At 41.1% G+C, this 25,069-nt stretch overlaps 2 protein-coding genes across 4 annotated transcripts; one reads left to right on the top strand and one right to left on the bottom strand.

Moving 5' to 3' along the window:
- Positions 1-145: 145 nt before the first annotated feature.
- Positions 146-13,247, top strand: fbxw11b (F-box and WD repeat domain containing 11b). Of its 3 annotated transcripts, none has more exons than XM_057321647.1 (13): positions 146-223; positions 2,225-2,287; positions 2,902-3,118; positions 5,185-5,371; positions 5,622-5,712; positions 8,877-9,014; positions 9,675-9,793; positions 9,908-10,157; positions 11,060-11,178; positions 11,285-11,395; positions 11,819-11,897; positions 12,148-12,312; positions 12,398-13,247. In XM_057321647.1, the coding sequence occupies exons 1-12, from the start codon at positions 185-187 to the stop codon at positions 12,307-12,309; spliced, it is 1,575 nt and encodes a 524-aa protein (XP_057177630.1). In that variant the 5' UTR covers positions 146-184; the 3' UTR covers positions 12,310-12,312; positions 12,398-13,247. The 3 variants fall into 3 exon arrangements, with proteins under 3 accessions (XP_057177630.1, XP_057177628.1, XP_057177631.1); XM_057321645.1 differs by having other exon boundaries at positions 2,881-3,118; positions 12,398-13,246; XM_057321648.1 differs by lacking the exons at positions 146-223; positions 2,225-2,287 and adding an exon at positions 411-619.
- On the bottom strand, positions 13,035-18,157 carry fgf18b (fibroblast growth factor 18b). Its single transcript, XM_057321650.1, has 5 exons — positions 17,698-18,157; positions 17,330-17,369; positions 17,055-17,232; positions 16,682-16,788; positions 13,035-15,952 (listed from the first exon to the last, which is right to left on the bottom strand). Exons 1-5 carry the CDS (start codon positions 17,727-17,729, stop codon positions 15,668-15,670), a joined length of 642 nt encoding a protein of 213 aa, XP_057177633.1. The 5' UTR covers positions 17,730-18,157; the 3' UTR covers positions 13,035-15,667.
- Positions 18,158-25,069: the final 6,912 nt, after the last annotated feature.

The following is a 25,069-nucleotide window of genomic DNA, read 5'->3' on the forward strand; positions in this document are numbered from 1 at the left end:
GCTTTGTACCTTAGCAGCAGAAATTAGCCAATCACAACGCGGACAACGCCCATTCGGTCACGTTTAGTTACCTAACAGCCAATCGGAAATTTCGAATCGAGCATTCTTTCCCCGCCTACGTTTGTGACGCGCTTGTGTCGCAGGGCGGGGTTTCCATTTTCACTGCGAGTTTCGGGGAACAAACATGGAGCCGGAGATGGAGGACAAAACCTTAGAGCTGATGGTGAGTGCTCGAATATACGTTGAGAAGTATTTTTCACGCTGTCCTTAATACTTTAGAGTTTACGCATCGGTATGGCCGTTTATCATGGCGGTTCTTGAGAATATAACCGGCTCGTGAAGTGGTTAAGGATCGATTGAGTTAGAGGGGGGAAGGAGGGGCGAGGAAGGAGCGAGTGAGTGTGAGTGAGAGAGAGAGAAATGGCTGGCTCGACTGACAGGGAGGGCCCTACTCTGGATCGCTGGCAATTTGGCTCTTTTCGTCGTGTTCTTGTCCTCACTCTTGTGTATTTCCATTGCTGCCACGTTTGTAAGAGAGGGGAGTAATTGTTCATCTTAAGGTTTGATGATGATTTTTGAAGTAGTTGCGGAGGCAGAGAGAACACCGCCGCGACATCGTGTGAGTCGGAGTCTCATCGACTTTAGCCGGTGACTTGAGCTTTACTGCGGCGACTCTGCGCCACAAAGTCCTGCTTAAAATTCGAACATAGGGTAATTTCTTATTTGGTATGCGGGATTTTAGCATTGTTATTTAATCTTTAAAAGTATTTATTTTTACGCAAAAAGCCTCGTTTTCATCACAGGGCATATTTTAGCTGGGGTTTAAAGCTGCGTAATAGGAAGTAACCGCTCGTGCTGTCAATTTCAGGCGACGTTCTTGAGCCAAATAGGATGAAGTGACAATAAAAGTTGTTACCTATTACGAGAACAGTGAACAGATACCTGCGTATTTTTGTTTTAGTGACCAAGTACTTTTGCTTTTACATTACAGACGTTCGTGGTTCATGTGGAATCAGAAATTCCATCGAGCAGCTAGGTGGCTAACCACACCAAATGATTAGCTCACATACAAACCAGCAACCATAATGTTTAGTAAAAGCGCAGATTTTTGTTTCTTAGGGTTAGCTGTGTGTACCAGACACCAATGATATAGAAGAATAAGAAGAATATAATACAAATAAAACTTGAGAAAACAAATAAAGAGCCTGAGAAACAGTTTGTTCCCCTTACTGGCAAAACATGCATAATTTAATCAGTTGTATCTGTTTTATTATGACAGTATTTAATACTTACAAGATAACCTTTTACAAATGAATATGTTATAATTTATTTTAGGTTTTCATGATCTAATATGGGATATTTTAAGTCAAGTTCATTAATGATCAGTGTATATTAAATGATTGAAATAAGGTCTAAATTAATATGCATTTGAATCAATATGTGTGGTAGTCAATACAATAAGGCGGAATCAGTTTTGCAGAGTGGATTTGCTTCTTGTTGCCATGGTTACATTGAAAATGGTAGGAGTGAATAGTCTTTATTTTGTCCACTTATAATGTGAAGCTTGATGTTGATGGAAACATCTGTTTAGTTTTTTTGGTCAACCATAACATGCCATGTGCTTTTGTGTATAGACTGTAGAGTGCTAGAACTCTAGTTCTGAATAACACACTTCCCTCTGGTTGACACGTACGAATGACCGCAAAAAAACCCCACATTGTCATACCTGGAGTCAGTATGTGTTCTTGCTTCGCTGTGACATCAGCTTTATAAGTTTGTAAAGAGCTTGGCTGATATTCATAGTAAGAATGGTGTTTATGAATTAAAGCAGGTGCTGTTTCGGTGGATATTACGAGCGGTGATATGGATGGCATCATTGTTTGGGATGTAAGCATATCATTGTCATGGCCTTGGCCAGGGGACAGCTGTTGACATGATACCAAATGCTACACACCCTGCCCGATCCCCCATCTATACCACACACTGATGGAGAATCTGTCTGTTTACCACACACACATTTTAGGCTGTTGGTCAGTTTTTGCCTTTCAGTAAACAGTGCTTTATGGTCACGAACGTATGCGAGCAGAGATTGAATCACTTTTGTAATGTTTCAGTGAATAAGACTCAATACATTTTATATTTTTCTTCAGTTTGATTAAAGCACACAACCATGTTTTTCATTTCTGAGGACATTTAAAGAAATAACTTGTTTTTATTTCTGCAGATCACCTCTGTCATGGACTCGCAGACTGCAGACCGCTCCTCAAAGATCACCGCAGTGTTTAAGGTGAGCTGGATGATCTGTACCTTGGTCGTGCGTGGCCATGTCTGCTAAATAATAAACGCATAAAACAATAGCAGTCTTGTCTGGCCTCTCCCTGGTCTATGGTGAAAAACTGTTGACATTGGAGCTTGATGTATAGTCTGTGGCCTAATCTGAGCTCAGGCTCTGTGTCTTTATTATATCGTTTTCAGGATTAATGTATTTATTTGCATTTTTAAGAATGCGGAAGTGTTTGGAAACTATTAGTTTTTTAGCGCTCGATAAATCCTTTCATATCAAACCTTTCGTATTTCACTGTAACATTTTGAATTGTGGCTCAAGTGCTTAAATGCTTTTAGAGGCCACTCTATGTAGGTCCTTAGTCGAGTTGTTTGTGGATGAAAAGGAGTATTTGTCTCTCTGTATCAACTTTCTGGATGCCAAAAACTGCATGTAGAGCACCTGCCGTGATGTACTTCACCAAACAAAACATGCTTGCCAACAAATACTCTGTTTTTATTCTCACTGCCTCAGTCCTTTCCAAGACAGATGGACAGTTTTTGTCTCACCATGCCTAACATTTCTATTTATTTGTTTTTCTTATGCGATCCTCCCAGTCTACCTATCTCTGTCCTCAGGTGAATGGACCGCTGACGGGCTCCAGGAAGCGGCCGTCGGAGGGAAACTACGAGAAGGAGAAGGACGTGTGCATTCAGCTCTTTGATCAGTGGTCTGAAGCGGACCAGGTGGAGTTTGTGGAACACCTGATCTCACGCATGTGCCATTACCAACACGGCCACATAAACTCCTACCTCAAACCCATGCTCCAAAGGGACTTCATCACGGCACTGCCAGGTAACACACTCAGTCCTTATTTCAATAGTACAGGTGCTGGTCATATAATTAGAATATCATCAAAAAGTTTATTTATTTCACTAATTCCATTCAAAAAGTGAAACTTGTATATTATATTCATTCATTACACACAGACTGATATATTTCAAATGTTTATTTCTTTTAATTTGATGATTATAACTGACAACTAATGAAAATCCCAAATTCAGTATCTCAGAAAATTAGAATATTACTTAAGACCAATACAAAGAAAGGATTTTTAGAAATCTTGGCCAACTGAAAAGTATGAAGATGAAAAGTATGAGCATGTACAGCACTCAATACTTAGTTGGGGCTCCTTTTGCCTGAATTACTGCAGCAATGCGGCGTGGCATGGAGTCGATCAGTCTGTGGCACTGCTCAGGTGTTATGAGAGGCCAGGTTGCTCTGATAGTGGCCTTCAGCTCTTCTGCATTGTTGGGTCTGGCATATCGCATCTTCCTCTTCACAATACCCCATAGATTTTCTATGGGGTTAAGGTCAGGCGAGTTTGCTGGCCAATTAAGAACAGGGATACCATGGTCCTTAAACCAGGTACTGGTAGCTTTGGCACTGTGTGCAGGTGCCAAGTCCTGTTGGAAAATGAAATCTGCATCTCCATAAAGTTGGTCAGCAGCAGGAAGCATGAAGTGCTCTAAAACTTCCTGGTATACGGCTGCGTTGACCTTGGACCTCAGAAAACACAGTGGACCAACACCAGCAGATGACATGGCACCCCAAACCATCACTGACTGTGGAAACTTTACACTGGACCTCAAGCAACGTGGATTCTGTGCCTCTCCTCTCTTCCTCCAGACTCTGGGACCCTGATTTCCAAAGGAAATGCAAAATTTACTTTCATCAGAGAACATAACTTTGGACCACTCAGCAGCAGTCCAGTCCTTTTTGTCTTTAGCCCAGGCGAGACGCTTCTGATGCTTCCTGCTGCTGACCAACTTTATGGAGATGCAGATTTCATTTTCCAACAGGACTTGGCACCTGCACACAGTGCCAAAGCTACCAGTACCTGGTTTAAGGACCATGGTATCCCTGTTCTTAATTGGCCAGCAAACTCGCCTGACCTTAACCCCATAGAAAATCTATGGGGTATTGTGAAGAGGAAGATGCGATATGCCAGACCCAACAATGCAGAAGAGCTGAAGGCCACTATCAGAGCAACCTGGGCTCTCATAACACCTGAGCAGTGCCACAGACTGATCGACTCCATGCCACGCCGCATTGCTGCAGTAATTCAGGCAAAAGGAGCCCCAACTAAGTATTGAGTGCTGTACATGCTCATACTTTTCATGTTCATACTTTTCAGTTGGCCAAGATTTCTAAAAATCCTTTCTTTGTATTGGTCTTAAGCAATATCCTAATTTTCTGAGATACTGAATTTGGGATTTTCATTAGTTGTCAGTTATAATCATCAAATTAAAAGAAATAAACATTTGAAATATATCAGTCTGTGTGTAATGAATGAATATAATATACAAGTTTCACTTTTTGAATGGAATTAGTGAAATAAATCAACTTTTTGATGATATTCTAATTATATGACCAGCACCTGTATATTTTTGCTTTAAACTAGATTTAGATTAAATTTTTGTGTTTACGATTGATCAAGACTGGAGTTGAATGTTTTTGTAAATAAACCTTTATAGTTCTTTTTAACTCATTCTTCAAATAACCGTAGAATCCAGAACAAGCTTTACTTTTTTTGTTTAGGTGTATTACACCTTTAAAATTGAAATTCCTGGTCCTATTGTACACGTTTCATCTGTCCATTTTATTTGGGATTTTATTTTGTAATATTGAAATGCTTTGCTTTTTAGCTTACATCATAAATCCTCTCTTATCCCTCTTCCCTTCAATAACCGGTTTGGTTTCAAATACGCAACAGCCACTTCATAATCCACTCACTTCCTGATGAATAAAATGTTTCAACCCATGTTTTCTCATTCAGTATTTTTACACGTGGAAATGTGTTTCTGGCTATGAAAGTAAAGTGGCTTGACAGTGTTTCACATTTGCTCTTGGTGTTCCAGCTCAGGGTCTGGATCATATAGCAGAGAACATCTTGTCCTTTCTGGACGCGCGCTCGCTGTGTTCGGCCGAGCTGGTGTGCAAAGAATGGCAACGTGTGATTTCCGAAGGGATGTTGTGGAAGAAGCTGATCGAGCGTATGGTTCGGACAGACCCGCTGTGGAAGGGCCTTTCAGAGAGACACCAGTGGTGAGTCACAGTGTTGATATCATTGTTTACGTCCCCGAAACCCCTTCATTTATTCATGGAGTTTAACAGCAACCTTGCCATTATCCCTGCACTGTGTTATTCTACAGCAGACGGATGCTGTGAACCTGTAATCTGTCTGTAATGTCTGCACAGTTGGCCTTGAGTTGTGACTTTATGAAATTTTACAAAATACTGATTAAATGTTTGTTTTTGTCAGTTAATCTGAGATATTTATTTGCTTCCTTCACAGGGAAAAATACCTATTCAAGAATCGCACGACAGAAGTACCTCCGAACTCATACTATCACTCTCTTTATCCGAAAATCATTCAGGACATTGAGGTGAGCAAAGCAACCGTCATTTTATTGTCTTTTGTCACTTTTGCAAGTGCGAACAGTTTTGTGTTTTTAGCAAGATTTTTTGAAAAAAAGAATGTATATATAAACTTTATAGTATTTTTTTTCTTGGCAATGAAAATATCCATAGAAGCTAACTTGGCATTAAGGGAATAGCTTGATCGGCGATCTCTATAACGGCCGATCAAATGACACGTGTAGACCGTAGGTGTGTTCAACTGCCGTGCTGTGCAGACCGAGCGGCATATGAGGTCAGGACCGTTCAGCTCAGTCACTCACTCAGCTGTCGGTTGCCTGTCATTCCTTTTTGTTGCATTCTGAAGTAAAAACTGATACACGTACACACTGTAGATCAATTCTTTTTACCAGAGTGATAACTGCATTCTACTTTCGAATTAACCTGCGAAAAATGCAGATAGTGACAACAGCATTTACTAAAACTATACGCAGTGTGTACGGAACCAAACTCAATAACTATGTGTCTTTTCATCTGTATGTGAGGTGCTAGAAAACGGCAGTGAAAGAAGTCTGCTTTCGCAGATTTGACACGGGGCTAACTTTAGCCGCTCTCACAAGCCCTTCACTAAAGTGACAGTGTTCCCAGATCTTCATAGAAAAAAGCCGCAAACAAAGTCAAGCCCAAAATAAACCTTAAAAATACAAATAATTAATATTTTATAAAACCCCAAAATCCCTTATATCCGCAACTGACCATTTTTAATAGCTAAAGTGTAGAGCTTTGTACATGATTGTTTTATTCTGTTATTTTTTCATAATTATTAAATGGAAAAGCTATGTTAGACTCCAAGCTGTTCCTATGGCTGATCTCATTCATGTTTACTTTCTGGAAAGGGAGATAAATATGTACTTTACAAGTTGTCAATTTATGATTCCTTTTCATCTCTTAATTCCTTAGGTAATATACACTGTTCTTTGAAATTGTTAAATAAATAATTCTATATGATATACAGAAGGCTTCATATAGATCCTGTAATCGTTGATCGTATCAGCCGATACTGATTCTAACTGTTGGTAATTGGTGATCGGCCCCAAAAATCCTGATCGGAGCACCCTTAGTCAGTTTTTCACCCTCATGTCAATCAATACCTGTATATGGAACACATAAGGTGATATTTTGAGGGATGTCTCTGAAGTTTTTGTGGCCATGCAATGGAAGTCAATGGGGTCCAAGGTTATTTTAATCATTCTTTAAAGGGGTCATATTGGATGGCTAAAACTAACATTATTGTGTGTATTTGGGGTAATACAGTATGTTTATGCAGTTTACAGTTAAAAAAACACATTTGTGTTCACATACCGTGCATTAATGTTGATCCTCTGTGCCCCGATGACGATACAACAGACAGATACCAGACGATAATTGATAATAATGGAAAATACGCCATTCATCGTTTTCAGCCGGTTGCTGCACAGATAGACCAAGAGAAAGACAAGCTGTGTCTGCAAAGCAAAACCTCACATTTGCGGGGCTGTACCGGCAACATTTTTCTACTGCATAAAGGCTATGGTTTATCTACGCGCTTTACCTGATGAAAGAAGACACTGCAACACTGGTTTGTGCGCGTGGCGCACCTATGTGTGTATGTGCACGCCTGCCTGCATGAGTGTTTGTTTGGCACTTGGGCGGGTCCGGAACAAATTCCCTCCCGGTCCGTATCCGCAGATTGATCGGCGTATGACATCAGTATGCCGATCGTCTGCGCAACGTTGCATGAAGTCAAACACACCTGATATTATCGGATATCGTGATGATTTTAAAGTCGAATATCGATATATTTTTTTTAAACACATTGCCCAGCCTTAGCCCCTTACCATATTCGGAACATCAGCCTTCAAAGCATATTGACAGCTGATAATGTCACTGGTACCGTGTGAGTTCAAGCCCGAATATGATCCAGAAAATGCATTTGACCAAGCAGATTAATCAACTTTGCCAGTGCGACTTTGCCAGCAGAGCGTAACAGATCGTTAAGGTTTTATTTTTAAAAACTATTAGGTTTAACAATTAGCTAACTATAGCTAACTTCTTGAGCTGCCTTTGAATATTGCAGATTGTTGGAATAGACATGCCTTCTTTCTTTGCGTATACATTTTTGGCAGTGGTCTTCAACGCTTTTCACGAACTGACGTAGAAATGTGGGGGCGTGTTTAAACAAGGCGTTTTAGGCAGGCTTGGATGAGCCTCCGCTTTTCAATAAAACATCTCTTTTGGTTTGAGACTTTTAATTTTTGCAAATTTACGTGTCTAATATATGCATGAACAACTTGTTACACACCAAAGATACAGGAAAACACGAAATCGCGTCATACTTATGACTCCTTTAAAGGTGGAGTGTATGAAATGTAGCGGCATTTAGCGGTTTGGTTGTGAATTGCAACTAACGGCTCACTCCACCCCTCCCTTTCGAAGCACTACGGTGGCTGACACAGGATTAAGATGTCGTCACGTTTTCACTTCTTTGCCGAAGGAGATAACGTATTTACAATACGCGCTCTGTAGAGCAGTTTGTCTGTTTAGGGCTACTGAATTCCATGAAAGGGGACCCGCAGCGGTGTATGTAGATAGAAATAGCTCGTTCTAAGGTAATAAAAACATAACGCTTCATTATGTAAGGTCTTTATACACCTCTGAAGACATAGTTTTGTATATAATATTGCATTTCTGTCAATAGATCATCTAAAAATTACACATTTTACCTTTAAAATCATCTTTTGTGTTACTCAGAAGAAAGTCATACAGGTTTGAAATGACATGAGGGTCTTTTGGGTGAATTGTCCCTTTAAACTCGATCATAAAAAACATTTAACAGTGTGATACCTTTTAGGTGTTGTCTATTCATGCCATAAACCAATGATTGCAAAGCAAAGAAGAATGTTTCTTTGTCTACTTAAGCATGCAGGTTCAATGATTAGACCTTGAGGCAAGGCTCATGCGATCCATCTCTCTGTTTCCCATAGCTGCCCTATGAGTAATCATAGCATTCAATGCTTAAGCATGATCACTTTTGCATTCCTCTTTAATGAAAAGCTCAAGTGAATTCATTACACCTCAATAGTTGCCTGTTATTAAATGGGTCATGTACGATGAACCAAAGTTTTGATTTGAGCCTCTTCATTGCTGTTCTCAGACCATTGAGGCAAACTGGAGGTGCGGCCGACACAACCTGCAGAGGATCCAATGCAGGTCGGAAAACAGCAAGGGTGTTTACTGCCTGCAGTACGACGACGAGAAGATCATCAGCGGCCTGCGGGATAACTCCATCAAGGTGCGTCTGCGCATTTCTCTTGAATCTGGTGTGGGTTTGGTGACTCAGTTTAGATCGTCACCGGTGGAAACCACACGATCTGATTTTACCCCACATGTGTGACGTTGTTCCATTCTGTCTAAATGGTTGACCACATGTGACGTTAAAGGCGAGTATTAGTAAAGAATTGCAGTGTAAGAGAGAATTTCTGTGCTTGTTGTAGTGGAGGAATATGAGAATTCGCAGATGAACGGTTCAGAATCTTCTTTTTTTGACGAAGAGATGCTTTTAAAACTTAGTAAACAGAAACACCCACACGCTGCGAGTTCTGCCTTTCCAGAATTGAAATAATTTCAAGCGGTGTGGCTGGTTTGCTCTTGTTCAAAGCGCTGTTGTGACCTTGCGGTAGATGTTTCCAGCATGAGTCTCTTTTGATGAGCAGTTATGCAGCTCTTAGTGACCTTATTATTATTGCTTAGTATTATTATTACTCATACTTAAAGGTTATTAGTCAGTCATAGGTTATTAATAAAACAAATTCAGTATCTGTATGACCGTGCTGTTGTCTCTGTTGTCACCAACCTGACAATCAATCTGATGTCATGTCATCAAAGGATGGTTATATTGAGCTCATGAATTTTTTTTATTCCTGTTGTAAAAATCTGTTTTCTTCACATTTAGATATGGGATAAACAGACTCTAGAGTGCTTGAAGATCCTGACGGGGCACACGGGATCCGTGCTGTGTCTGCAGTACGATGAGAGGGTCATTGTTACCGGTTCCTCTGATTCCACTGTCAGGTCAGATTTCTATCACATACTCGCTCTCTATAGGTTCTCTGTTCACTTCCATATTTCCAACCCCTCCTTCTGATGATTTCCAGTCTGACTCGTCTCTCTGTTTCTTGTGTGCAGAGTGTGGGATGTTAACTCGGGGGAGGTTCTGAACACTCTGATCCATCACAACGAGGCCGTACTACACCTGCGGTTCTGTAACGGCCTGATGGTGACTTGCTCGAAAGATCGATCGATCGCCGTGTGGGACATGGCTTCTCCCACAGACATCAGCCTTCGCCGCGTTCTCGTCGGCCACCGAGCCGCCGTCAACGTGGTCGACTTTGATGACAAGTACATTGTCTCTGCTTCAGGGGATCGGACCATAAAGGTCAGCGCTCGGATCTTGACGATGCTTTCAGTTGTCAATCAAACCACATATCGGTGGTCTTTGAAGTGTCAAGGTGGGCGTGAATGTACAGGTAGTCTTGAATGAAGGCTGATCCACACTGCAACTCAAAATGGGCAAGAACCGCCCACAGAAACAGGAAGCGGCTGACTTATACTGCAGTTGTATTTTTCTCCTTTTTTTTTAAACCTTTGAAGAGTCTCAAACCAAAATGTATACGTTAAAGACAAAATTTCACAAAACTGTAGCAAAACGTTCGCTTGCGGTATCACCTTGGTACATTGACCTTTTTTTGTCAGCTTTTACACCTCCAGATGTGCCAGTTAAAGTTAGTCAATCAGATGATCTGTCAGAGTCTGATGTTCTGGTGCCTGTTTGACCTGAGAAATGCCAGAAGTAGCCAGAAGAGGGCAGCAGTCCACCAACAGCTTTTGAATTCGCTCGAGGCTGCTGCTCTTAAGGATTACAGTCCGCTACTCTTGTCTGCCCCTATATTCTCCGGCCCCTCTCTTCCAGATGCTGGATTTGCGGGCAGTCAGGATTCCAGGCCCCAATCCAGCCCACCCGTCACCCTGGGAGATGTGCCAAGTCTTTTTGCAGCCCCCACCCTCTTAAAACATTCCCCAAATAATGAAACAGGGCAGTCAGACTATATGTGTGAGTGTAAAGGTGTTTTCATATGTAGACACACTGCTTTAATTTGTGAGTGTACAATTGCTTTACCAAATACACTTACATGATCAGAAAGGATTGAGAGATTTCTTCGCAACAGTTTTTTTGTAAACAAGTATGTTATTATTTTGCATATTTTTTGTGTGTCAAATTCGCGGTGATCTTTTTGTGTAGTTCAGTGATTAAGTTAACCATGTGTTTGTATTTTGCAGGTGTGGAGTACGAGCACATGTGAGTTTGTTCGGACGCTAAACGGTCACAAACGAGGAATCGCCTGCCTGCAGTACAGGGACAGACTCGTGGTCAGCGGCTCGTCGGACAACACCATCAGGTTTGTGCGAATAAACAGAACCTAATGTTCATTTCAAACAGTACATGGTGTTTATAGTCGTTGTTATGTTGACATTAAATCTACGTTTTCATTATTTTCTCTCTAGGCTTTGGGACATTGAGTGCGGAGCGTGTTTGCGAGTTTTAGAAGGGCATGAGGAGCTTGTTCGCTGCATTCGCTTCGATAATAAACGGATTGTGAGCGGAGCATATGATGGGTGTGTTTAATTTTAAAGCCCAATCCGAGTGCCACAGTGGTTCTTTGTCGCTTTACATGTCATATAAATCTATTAGTAAACTCACTGCAGTGTAGTTTAGGATTAAATCTGATCTGTTTTTGTCTGGATTATGGCTGGGATATTCATGCTTTGAGTAATCTCTTTATACTCATCTTTAATTGCGGAGTTACTTTTGGCTGCTCTCTGTGCTTTTGTTGTTAATCTGATAGTTGAGCGGAGCACAATACCCTCGCAGGCGAGGGAGCAGTCACATTTAATCCCACAATTGAATCAGATTATCTGTAGATTATGTGTGAAAGAGGCTCCTGGGCTGCTTTGCAACCAAAGAGCGATAGAGAAAGTGGGATTTTGTCTGATGCATCACAGATTTATGACAGTCATTTTGTGTATTTGTGTGTGCAGTAAAATTAAAGTATGGGACCTGCAGGCTGCTCTTGATCCACGAGCCCCAGCCAGCACTCTCTGTCTGCGTACGCTAGTGGTGAGTGTACATTTTAGAATTACAAACGCTGTGTGTGATATACAGACCACTCGCACTACACTTAACAGTCTCTGATCTGTCACTTATCTCTTGTCATTTAGTTATCAAGCTAGGAGTCGCATTTTTCCCGATTGACCTTTTTGCATCGCGTCATTCTCGCTCTTTGAGCGATGTTGTTAGCTCTGCTGTTATGACTTAGAGGATCAGCCTCAATAATAGTCTCTGTCGGTTTCTGTGCGTCTGCTTGTAGGAACATTCTGGCCGAGTGTTCCGGCTCCAGTTTGACGAGTTCCAGATCATCAGCAGTTCCCATGACGACACTATCCTTATCTGGGACTTCCTCAACGTGTCGACCAACGGGCAGACGGAAGGACGGTCGCCGTCCCGCACGTATACCTATATATCCAGATAGCAGGTAACCCTTATTGCATGTATTGACATCTACATAAAGATACAGAAAGGTATACAGTCTAAGTTGCTTTCATGTGATCTTTTGGCAGGGAAGCCCCGGTGGCGTGCTGAGTGTGTGTGAGTGTGTGTGGGGACTGTTTGGGTGACCCAGTCTCTGTGGAAGTGTGCCAGGATCAAAGGTCGAGGAACGCCACCACCACCATCCCTCTCCTTTACCCTCGTCTCTCCATCTGCCCTTTTGATTTCTCCCCTCTTCAGTCGTTCTGAGGGTTGCTCCTTAACACACAAACAGAATCTGTTCTCTTTCTCCCTCTCTGCGGAGGAGGAGAAAAGATAGAGAGAGCGACCGCCATTAAGCAGAGCTCGAAGGTGGGCGCGGAGCCCCGGTCCACATACACAGTGACGGCTGCCCCAGCTCCGCCCCCTGGACCCATGAACTCTGTATCTATCTTTTGTTTTTGTTGATTTTTATTGATGGAAAAAGAAGAAAAAACTAAAGCGAGAAGGCAGGGTCTGAGAAGGCCTGAGTGCTTTTCCTTCCCTGAGGACTGTTCTGCATGAATGAGCAAGCAATGGGACGTAACGTGTGCTGGTCAACCTTCGGTTTCTGTCTTATGGGTTTTTTATGCTTTTCCTTTTTTAATTTGGGAAATTCTCTTTTTTTTTGCTTTACTCTTGTGAAAACGTATGAATAATTGTAGTTTTTCGACTCTCCTGATATGTCCCTCCATTTCCGTTTTAGCGTTGTCTTTCTCCTCTCCGTCTCGTTTCCGTCTCTGTCTGCTCGTCTAGGTTCTGAATGACCCATAACTGATCTGAATTTAGTTGTAAACAGAGTTGTCTCGTCTAAAATGGTGTTGTATATTGAAAAGATTTTTTAAAGAAAAAAACATTATTAATAAGAATAAAGTACTTGACTGTGGAGGAGTGTTGAGAACCTTGCGCAAGCACGTTTGTGTTTCGTGTGTATGCGTGATTCGTCCTATTGAGATAAAGGCTTTCCGACAAGCCCTGATTTCATTAACCTGCCACGATGGCTGCCAAAATCCTTCGCAAGCACCACTGCAAGAGCGCAGGGCCGCTGTTCAAATATTTAAGTTTACCTCCTGCTCAGAAAATGTGGAAATTGGCAGTGCTTTAATTTTCATCCAATGGTGAAGTCTTATTTGATTTCAGCTTTTACGATCCGCTCTATAGCAACGGGCACAATATGAATCCAATTTGGAAGATTGTTTCAACGCTTCATACCTAGAGCAATGTTTAAATGTCTAGCAATTTTTAGTCTTCAGTAATAAAGTATGAGGAGCTCTAATAGTTTATCTTAATCCTTACTGTGTGAAACGCAGAATGGAATTCCATGGTTTCAGTCATTAGTATGAATGATTGCAGACTCACACCGGGAGCTGTCAGGATGGGAGATGTAAGGGTGTATGTGTGAGAGAGATGGAGACATTATAAAGAGGGAGGATCAAAGTCAGTCTGCAACGAGAGTGACAGACAGCTACTTAACTATATGGGAGATCAGGAATGTAGCAGAATCTTAAACCTTACAAGTCATGAAAATTTCTACTCGTTGCTTTAGCGCGACTGGTTTTTGCTCCTAAACTCATCAATATAACTGGTAAATAAAAGTGTAAACCTAGATCTGAAGTATAGATGAAGAATGGAAGTACCCCGTTTGTATAATTTGCTGTTAATGCCCAATAATAGATTCTTAAATGTAAACTAATTATATGTCAGATGGTTCGCATCTGTTGCAAGACCTATAAGAGATTTAGATTGAATGGTTTACTCCCTTTGAGACCACTAGGTGGCAATAAAACGTCCTGTAGAGAATTAAAATAATTTTTCCATGGAAATATATGACCAAACACGGCCAAGTGAAGATGATGTCATGAACAAAATAAAGCTATTAATCAGCACATACACAAAATAAATATTTTAATAACACTGATAGTTTCAAAATATTTCATCTCAAGATTTTGGGGGCAGAGTAAATTGCAGTTTTTGTAGAACTTTACAAACAGGGTTAGAAGCTCCCGAGTCAAATGGAATAACACTTACATGTGTAGCTATCTAGATTGAAAAATCAACCCATGCTGTGGCTACTACTGGATCTGAACTTTACCAGCTTTCATTGATTTCAAACATCAGTGCACATCAGATTCTGTGTTAAACTGGTAAAGTTTGGTGCTAGAAACACCAAAGGTATGGATTTCGTTCCCAGAAAATGTGCATGCTCATAAAACATACAGCTTTATTGCAATGCGAGTTGTTTTGGGTAACATTCTTTGCCAAATTTATGTGTAATACTTTTTTTATAGATTTGCCCATAAAGAATACACAAATGTATGCCGAGTGAAAATCTTATGAACACTTAACAAAGTAGCAAAAATATTCCATTTAAGTTTGTGGCCAGATTCACTGCTGTCCATATTATAAATATTGTTTCTTATTTTTTAGTCTGTATTTCACTGATGTCTGAAACCGTCAGCTCTTATGAATATAATGGACCATTAATAAAGGTCCTTGTAAAACAGATGTGATTGGCAAAGACAGGCAGAGTACGTCTAGAGGCAGCAAACCACAAACTCAACCTTAAAGTGATGGTTCACTCAAAGCTGAAAATTCTTGCAATGAATCATCCTGATGTCTTTCAGAACTTTTTTCGCAGAACACAAAAGATAGCCCAATTGACACAAATTGTATGGACACAGAAATTTGTATTTCTCAAAATATATTCTCTTGTGTTTTACAGATAAGTGTCATAACGATTTTGAATGACATGAGGGTGAATAAATGACAGATTTTGTTGTTTTTGAGTGATCTCTTTAACTAAACGTTCACAGGGAGTATCTTGACAAATATGGTCTGATGGATGTTTTTTTGTTACAACCTCGTGACTCTATTAGGCCCAAAACGACGGCCATATTGATAAGCACACAAAGCAGATCCTTTAATGTTTTTACGTGAACCTTTACGTTCACAGGTCTCAGCTGATGTGTCGAGTACGAACTTTCCGTCTTCAAGATTTCGCCACAAATGGATTGCGACCGAGTGCTGTTAACGCACGTAGGACTTTCTGTTGCTCATTGTCATGACGAGACGAACCTATATCTGTGGCACTGCACATTGGCGAGGAATATATAAGCCTCAAGTGCTTGGTCCCCTTGTTGTCGGTTTAGATTCTGGACGCTTGCCCAGAAGTCTTTGGTTATGCTTGCGTGATTACACAGGGCTTATTTAACCTCATCCTTTGACTTTTATAGGAGGTTGGTCCTAAGTCTAACCTGTGTGTCTTTTAAACAAGAGTTTCTGTAGATATTTGCACACAGCTGGAGTCTGTTGGATGTGTTGCATTATGGGAGTGGCTGAGGAGAGGTGGAGGCCTGGTGGACTCTTTTGCTCCTCTTGTTGACGGTGGTAAAGCTACACGGCTGCAGGTCGGGCTGCTCTCCCGGTGGGAAGCGTTTCATGAAATGCACATCTCTCTGATTGGGTAACGTGTTTGATCCCCGGCGTGGACGACCCCTTTTGGTGAAGCCTACGTACCAGCCTACGTAGCGCGCTGACATCCAAGCGGTGTAGTTGTTCTCCAGCATTATTTCAATGAAGACGCAGCCTCCATTTGCACCTCTGGCTTTCTGAAATGGAAAAACAATTAAAGTTAGTAATGGAATTAGCTGTGGGTGAATCGAGATCAATGGCACATGAACTGTTTCGAGAAAATATCAATAGCCAGATTATTTTGTTTTGCTATAATCGTTTACTTCAATTTTGATCTCAGGGGAATTATTGATAGGTAAGCTCTTTATTTTCAAAAGCAGCCCAACATAGAGACAAACACAATGCTTGGCCATGGGGCGATCACTCTGATAGCAATAACATTTTTGGAGTTTGCCACGTTACTGTACTTTGGTAGATGCTTCCTTGCATCATGGCTTACAGTATTTCTCATATTAGCAACTGTCAAAGTTGTTTATTTTAAACAAGTGATCTTCAGTTTCTTTATCACATCAATATTATTCAAAGGAATAGTTCACCTGTAAAATGAAAATTTTGTCATCATTTACTCACCCTCAAGTTGTTTTAAACCTGTATATTTTTTTGTTTTGCTGAACACATTGAAATATATTTGGAAGAATGTGGAAAACCAAACAGTTTTGGGGCGCCATTGACTTCTATACTATTTAAATACAACGGCAGTCAATGGTGCCCCAGAACTGTTTGGTTTAACAACATTCTTCAAAATATCTGATTTTGTGTTCGACACAACAAATAAATGTATACAGGTTTGGAACAACTTGAGGGTGAGTTAATGCTGACAGAATTTTCATTTTTGAGTGAACTACAATATTTTTTAAGAAACTCACCTTCCCCACAAGCTTTCCCTTTCGGTTCATGCACAGATAATAGTTTGTCTCCTTCCCTCGTATCCTCACTTGACTCCCAAAGGTGTCGGCCTCCACCACGAGCTGAGCTTGTGAAGAAACACACCCACATACAGACAGCCCGTAACGTAAATGGGCCGTAAATGATCAAATAAAATGTACAACTTCTTGTGTTTACCTCTCTGCTATACTGAATGCCTAGTATTTATTACGACTAGTAAGACTAATATCTTCTACCTAGTTTCTTCTCTATTTTTTGATTAATTTATGTATTACAGTAGCTTAACTGTCACTAATCTAAAGTGTGTTAATCTTGTTTGTTTCATTTTTTTTGCGTACAAACATGCCAACTTACCATATTTGTCACCATCCTCTCCCATAGCTGTGATTTTCTTCCCGAGCACCTGGACATGTTTTCCACTGGTCCGGCTGTATAGTTGATAAACTCTGTGGTGCTTCCGGCTCAGACCGTCCCGCACGCCTGTCTGATTCTCCACGTGCACTCCAAAGTTGACGTTTTCCACTGCTAACACCTGGATAAACAGGAGCCGGTCAGACACAAATCACATTTGATCGATTTTCAAACTTTTTTATTGATGTATGATTTTATTATTTGCAGACTGTATGAACCTGTAATGGGCTGTACAGCAGTAATAGGGCCTGGAAGCATCTGGTCAAAGACAAAATGGAAAAGACATATGTGACGTATTATCTACAAAATAAAGAAATGACAGCAATCTGTACAGTAGGCTAAGCAGAGGACACCAAGATTCAGAAAGAAACAACAATCATAAGCGTGCAGGCTGTTTTCTGAGGAGGTGTGTAATTGTGAGAAACACAGCATCTGCTGAATTTATCGTCTGACACAGATGGGAAACGCAACAAATGCTCAGAACCAAAAGATGAGCAGATGCACGTGTCTGTCATCGTCAGAAGGAAAGACGCGCACTTTACGTTTCTTGACATTTATGCCAAATGATCTTGCAAGTTTCACTTACAGCACGACTGCCGATGAAAGGTTGGACTGCATCGCTCCAGCGTCACCCCGGACAGTGAGAGCTTTGCGCCGGCTTGAGGCGATCGTTTCAAAAACTGGAGCCAAAACCGGACACAAACCCGGGTGAGCATCTGAGCGCGTATTGGAGGATCGTTCAGAGAAAGTCTTCTCGCAAGCAAACCCGTTTAGACGTCCACGAATCCAAAGTATCGGAGCACGACAGGTGAAAAACAGGTCATCGCACTGCAGTGTGACCCCATGTCACACTGACAATAGACGGCTATTAAAAAGCTTCCAAGTGTCTCTTTGAAATATCCAAAATGCGCTGCGGTTTATCATAAAGAGCGCAATGTAAAAAACGTGCAAATCAGAGGACCTCCCGGCTTTAAAGAAGCGTTTGATAGATTTTCTCCCTTTCAGGCTTCTTTTGTTTAGCTGTGGGCTGGAAAGGACCCCTCTCTCGCCACAGGACAGTGCGTTTGCTGAATGAGAAGGAAGCGCTGCTGAAGTGGAACGGAGATGGGCGGGGTGCGCGCAGGGGCAGGGATGATGGGACGATGGTTCGAGCTCACTTATCATCACCAAGGTGGGGCGATTGAGAAGCGGATCAACCTCCGAGCGAGTGAATTAAAACGTTTTATTTTCTATAAAATTGCGCTTTTACTAAGCTTACATTAAATAAACGGTCCTTTAAAATCGAATGTCAAAAGGCTTGTAAAAGACGTCTCCCTAGCTTATACACGAGAAAACTTGTTAAGGTCAGTGAGTAATAATAGGGCATATTTGAACATGTCAAAATAGAAGAGAGGGCGTGAGAGAGGTATGTAAGCAGCGAGTCATTCCAAAACGAACATTTCACAGGGATTTCAGAAACACCGCCCGTTTCCCCCCTCCTCTGACCACGACAGAACCGCAGACACCCGGGTCAGCCAACAAGCGCCTCCACCCCCCTTTCTCGCCCCAGCACCCCTGTGCCCCATCCAGCAGGAGCAATAGTGAAGGAGAGAGACAGAGCGAGATGTAAATTAGTGGGTAGCTAGACAGGTCATGGCCCGCTTGGCACATCCCAACATCCTAAATGGGCCATGTCACATTTCCAAAACACAGCACCCGAAATCTCCTCACCTGTAAGTTCCAGATACAACACACGTTTGTTTTTCTAATCGGTGTGATAGTTCTGCTGGAGAGATGGGCGCTGAACAATTAGGAGGTCATAATGATCTGATATTCACTCGGAAGTGTGGAAAGCTATATTAGACCGAATAAGGAACGGCTCACATTTTCTTTACCACACTCTGTTCTTACTAATACACCAGAGTGATTGGATAACCTTTTGTACCAGCATTTTCTCTGCTCTTTGTCTTTCAGTGTCTACGCCGGCCAGACCCTCCACCCAGCTAGAATTTTTTAGATGAAACGCAGAGATGTTGAAGATCAACAAAACCGATCTTCGTGTGAGAGATATCAAACATACTTTCTCGCGATCCTCTTCAAAGCGCTCCGTTTTTTATCAATGTGATTTCTCGGATACCAAAGGCTTTTATGAATATCAATATTTGAAATCAAAGGCTTAGTCAGAGCATTGGCTGAATGCTATGAATGTGTGCACTGTCCAGAACCGAGCATAGTTTATCCATTCTCTCAATGGAGTTGGTCTCCCCCCCTTCAAATCTCACGCCTTCCAAGCCCCCCCCCCATCTCCATTTCTCAGCCTGACATGTCCAATTCTACCAGATTCAGACGAAATAGGAGTTTCTCCTTATGTTTGTCTCCCAACGTCTCGTTCGTTCTCTTCCTTTTGGCTCATCTTCCATCTTTCCAGACATCGAGGGAGTTGAGGCTTCTAATATAAGACAGGTCCCTACCACAACAAAGGAGTCAAGTTTGAATAAACACTTTCTCTCCTTTTTTCGGCCTGTCTGTACCCCACTCCCATTTTCCCTTCTCTGTGTTATTTCGCTTTTGGCCCGTGGTGAAGTATGAGCACTTGTTATGCGTTCTCCATGGTAGCCTTTCTTCTGGAATAGATTAGCAGGGCAGGGAGGAAGGGGAAACAGCGGTGGAGTGAAGCCGACGGAGGGGGACGAAGGTGTAAAAGGGAGTGAAGTGTGAAAAGACGGTCTGAAAAAAACGAACAGAGTGATGGAAAAAAGGAAGTGGGAAGCTTAATAATGAAGGGAAAAGGAGGATTGTGGAATGACAAAGAAGGTCACTGTAGGTAACAGAATACACACTGTTTGGCTCACGTTTGCATTCATTTGGCAACATTCGAGCTATACATTTTATGCATTCTCTGGGAATTAAACCCTGGCATTGGTAGCGCAATGCTTCACTGGTTAAGCTACTGGAAAAGTAACCTCGGTTTTTTCTAATTCATGCTTTTGAAATTCAGGTTTGATGAATTTCATCACACTGATGACTGCGCCCTCAAAACATCCTCAAAATACCAACCGTGTTTTCGTAACTTTCACAAGCCCTGTATGCCTTTTGCAATCTCTGGACTCTTTCCTCATTAGCTTATTAACCCACATTGGTCACTTCCCACTCGCATTTGCAACGTATAACATCACGAGTTGTCATCACTCCATACCCCCCCATCCATCTGCTTTGAGCTGGCCGGGGTAAAACCACAGATCTCCTCTCGCTCTATGTTGGCGAGAGCGTATGACCACAGCCACTGAACCGAAAGTTCGTAAATGGACATTCTCTCTGCGTAGTGGGGATGAATTGTTTTAGTGAGCCGACCACAGATCTCTTGTAACCCCTCTGCATCTTCATGCATGCACACAATAGTGGTTTTTCATTTTGATCCGTGTTTTGAAAGTTATCAATTAGTTTTGCCGCTAGGCATACAGAAACCATTCCGATCTCATAGATATTCTTGGCACTGAAAAATGAAATTAGTCCTGCCTAGAACAACTTGCTAAATCCAGGTCTGACTATTTCTGCATGGCATAAGTAGCCAGAGGTAAAGGAATGCGTCCGTGTTTGAATTGCTAATAGGTAGAACTGTTCCTTTGAGCTTTGTGGAAAAAGTGTTTAACATTCAGGCAGGGCCGTCCACACAGACTGCCCGAATTCCTCAAATCTGTCAACCGTCCCGGCCAGCTGTCAGTCACCTCTAATTTTGCTACAACATAATTGACCTTACGACTGCTTGGCAAATTCACACACGCATACACTGAAGACAAAAATCCGGTCTTGTGAGGGGCACATTTTGTAGTTTTCCGATTTTGGAACGTTGGGTTGCATTACGGTCAAATTTTGCAATAGCTGCGAGGCTGCCAGGTGCCTCAGCAAACGTACTATTCTTACTGGGCCCGACTGTGTATTTCAAAGAGCCGATGTTTTAACCCAGCACAGTTTCTGTCATCATTTACTCACCCTCTTGTCATTTCCAAACTGTGTTATTTACACAAAACCAATGCAAGTCAATGGATACCGCTCCTTTTTAAAAAATACCTTCTCTTGTGTTCTGCAGACGAAAGAAAGTCATACAGGTTTTAAATGACAAGAGGGTGGGTAAATGGGTTCATTTTTGGGTGAGCTATCCCTTTAAGTTGCTTTTTGAGCCTTGACTCAAGAAATTCAGATGATGGCGAGAACACAAGGATACACACACAATAAAAACAGGTGCGTTTCATATTTCGAAGAACATTTTACTCTTGCAAATTAGCATCTTAAGATGAACATTTATATGAAGTTTTCTATACGAAACTCTCATCAAGCTCTCCAAACAATGAGAAAAGAGATGCATTTTGTAATGTGCTGGGAAACCAAAATCACACCTTCTGACACTCAACACAAGACACGTTGATTTGATTACAATGGTGTTAGCTGTTTACACAATCAGACATCAACACGCTATTCTCTCCTGGTAGAAGTTTACTACATAGCAACATAGTTACCTGGACAGAGGAAAACAAGTCTGCGTGGAACATTTTATACGAAACAGCTTTCATGTTTGCTATAAAGAATGTGTTTTAATCTGGTATGATTTTAAGGTCTTTGTGGTTTATTCAGGTAGAACCGTTGCGAAAAGGTTAGAGAAAGAAGTACAACTCATTTGACAGATGTTGGGAGGACATGCGCTTATTCACACACACGGTGAACCTCATCAAGGTCAAACCCTAACGCACCTCGTGTGCATTTGTCAGTCTGTGGTATTTATAATATGCGGTTGCTCATAGACAGGTGGGATCTTATTGTTGTCAGTTACACCGTTGTCCTCCACCGCATTTTATGTAGATTTAGTGCTCAGAGTGAAACTATTTTGAAACTGTTAATGATGTTCTGAGAGAAACTATGTTGTGGAAAGATCAGCAGATGTGCGATGAAAGCTAGCTTTCTGGGAACACCAGGTATGTGTTATTCTGATTTATAATAGCTGAGAAAATGGGTTCCTGTTGCTTAACTGGTAGAACGCGGTGCTTACGATGCCAAAGTCATGGGTTCGATTCTCAGAGAACATTTAAACGGATTAACTGTAGTTCACCTCGAATGCACCGCAGGTCGGTAAATGAGTAAATCAAAACAGATTCACAAAAACATCCACAAAGATCCCAGTCATTAGAGGATTAGAGAATCCACACGGTTTAATCTGTAATGAAGTAGAAAATCGGGATTGTGGATCCATTTCTGATATTAAATGCACTGATATGTAATTAAAAAACATTGACCTTTAGAAAGTAAATAAAATGGGAAGGGCATTTTTACGGGAACAGGTTACTTCACTGTTTATATAAATTCTCCCTTTCTGGTTGTGGTTACAACTGCATGATAGTCATTTAGCACTAAAGCATTTTTCAGAACGAAATTTGATTTAGATGTATTACATGTGGCTGATTGCCATGTGCCTCATCTGTTTTCACTTATGCTGAGAAAGTTTCACTCGAGAGCATTGCTGCTGCCCCCCTTTGGGCACATTAAGAACTTTTTGGAAAGTATGTACCAAATGTTTCCATGTTTTGTTGTTGTTAACACGAAAATGATCTACTTTCAAGGGTTTTCTTATTAGCCTACTCACTGCTTTTTTTTACAGTCACTCTGTTCGTCCTGTCTGGTTGCTGTTTTGATTTGCAACTGTTTTGATGACATTGCAAATGGTCGGTTCATCATAGATTCAAAATGTGGTTGAGCACCTGCTCAGAGCATCATCGTGTAACATAAACAGTGTGGCTTCTGGATGGGCTCGTGAAGGTATGACAGGTTTTCTCAGTCTCTCCATAAATATCTGTCTCTTCTGTGGGAATTCTTCAGTTGACACAGCTGAGGAGCAGGTTTTATTCAATCTGCTCCTGTCTTAACTACGTCTTCTCCCACGTCCCCAATTCTCCCCACTTTCACTATCTTCCGTAGTGCTGTCGGTCCAGCTGCTTTTTAAATGTATGATCATTTTCTTCATCTTTTTTCTTTATTGTTGTGGTTTTCTCCCCCTACATTCTCCACCCACTATAGACCTGGCTCTACCAGCCTTTTACAATGATAAATGTCTTGAATTGTACAGCTGTATCGTGATGTGTGTACAGTATGTGTGAGGGTGGGAGCATCTGTTTATGTGTGTGAGGTGAGGGCATTCCTATGGCATGTTCTCTGTCTGTGGCACTCTGCCCCATCTCCGAACTGAGAGAGAGAGAGAGAGAGAGAGAGAGAGAGAGAGAGAGAGTGTACACTTTATTCTACTGACTGGTTGGTAAAACCCTCAGAGACGAATGGGGGTAATTAGCAGAAGACTTTGCCTCCCCCCCGTGGCGATCCACGAAGGTGCAATTAGGAGGCTACATCTGGGTCAATGACATGCTCTAATTTTGCCTGTTAATTTATTATTTATTGAAAGCACATATTTTTGAGCATGCTAAAAGTTCATTTAAAATGTTAAAATTACATCGTTATTTGTCATTCATTCATCTGCAGTCAGGCCCATTTCAAATATTTTATAGTTTATGCATTCATTTATTTTTAGGGCGCTGTATTTGGTGACGTAGACGGTGACTTTAAAAGACAACAAGTTACTAACTATTCGACTGTATAATTTTTATTATAATAAATTATAATATTATCGCTTATTATTATCATCAATACATAATAATATATGACATTTAATTATAAACAATAAACACACAAGTATAAATAATCATTTGTGTTATGTGATATGTGTTAATTAAACTGCCATTCTAGCTTTTGAAGCTACAGACTATAGGGATTATAACAGTGGCCTGGTTGTGTGTAGCATAATGCTATTGTAGGTCAATCCGCATTTACGGAGTTCACCGAAGGCTAATGGAGGCTACAGACTAATTTAAAATCGTTAAAACACTCTGGTAAAATCAATTCAGAGACAGAAAGAAAATGAGCTTTTAATTAAGCCTATGGTGCGAGTCCAATGTCTGAACTTCCACGTGACTCTCTAAAATCATGGGGGCTTTTCATTTTTTTTAACAAATCCCTTTTTCCAGTAGGCTATTTATTAGGTTCTCTGTTTTCACATTTTGAATTTGCCTGTTTTGGCGATTGACACGTTTACGTTACATTTATTTAGCCGTTGAACGTTTTAAACTAAAATAAAGTGAAGGAACATCTGTGTCCTCTTTTTGGTCATAAAAGGAGCAAATGTGTTTGTTCAGTGGGTCGATTTAAGTTGCTTTATTTCCGACTCGGCTCTATGCCATTTAGTATGCACTTAAGGTAATGGAGAGCAGGAGAATATCATGGGAACTGCGTGTATTTTGCTGCTCAACCAATTGGTAGCGGCAGGATTATGCCTTCCAAAACCTTTTAATACCACTGTTCGCTAACGATCGGACCCACGGCCCTGTAATCCCCACTACATTAATTAAAAAAGAGCACGAGCTCTTGGAAGATCGTGCCATCTGCTGTAGTTTCATTTCACGGATTGTGTTCGGTGCTTATTTAAAGCACAGTATTTCTTTATTGTGTTATATAGACAGTACTGGGATGAGAAAAAGGATAAATGACAGAGATTATACACGGAGGAAACCAATTATTTTTAACGGGTTGTAATTCAGCTTCATTGTCACGAATTTTCCAAATGCTATTTATTATTACACAGTTATTTTGTTATTTTATTATTACAGTTACACTCTTAAAAATAAAGGGGATCCTAGAGGTTCTACACAGTGATGCTAAAGAACCTTTTTTGGTTCCCCAAACAACCCCTCAGTCAAAAGTTTGCAAAATAACTATTTCCTTTTGACCTTTTCATAAAGATCCCTTTTCTTACAAATAACCTTTTGTGAAATAATTTAAATTCTTCGGATGTTAGGCTACGTGTTGTTTATGAAACCATGCAGCCAACAAAATCTTCTAGTAGGCCTAGCACCTTTATTTGTGAGAATGTAATTATTATAACCTAA

The sequence above is a fragment of the Triplophysa rosa genome, linkage group LG22 (assembly GCF_024868665.1).
Source record: "Triplophysa rosa linkage group LG22, Trosa_1v2, whole genome shotgun sequence".
In the NCBI taxonomy this organism is placed as follows: domain Eukaryota; kingdom Metazoa; phylum Chordata; class Actinopteri; order Cypriniformes; family Nemacheilidae; genus Triplophysa; species Triplophysa rosa.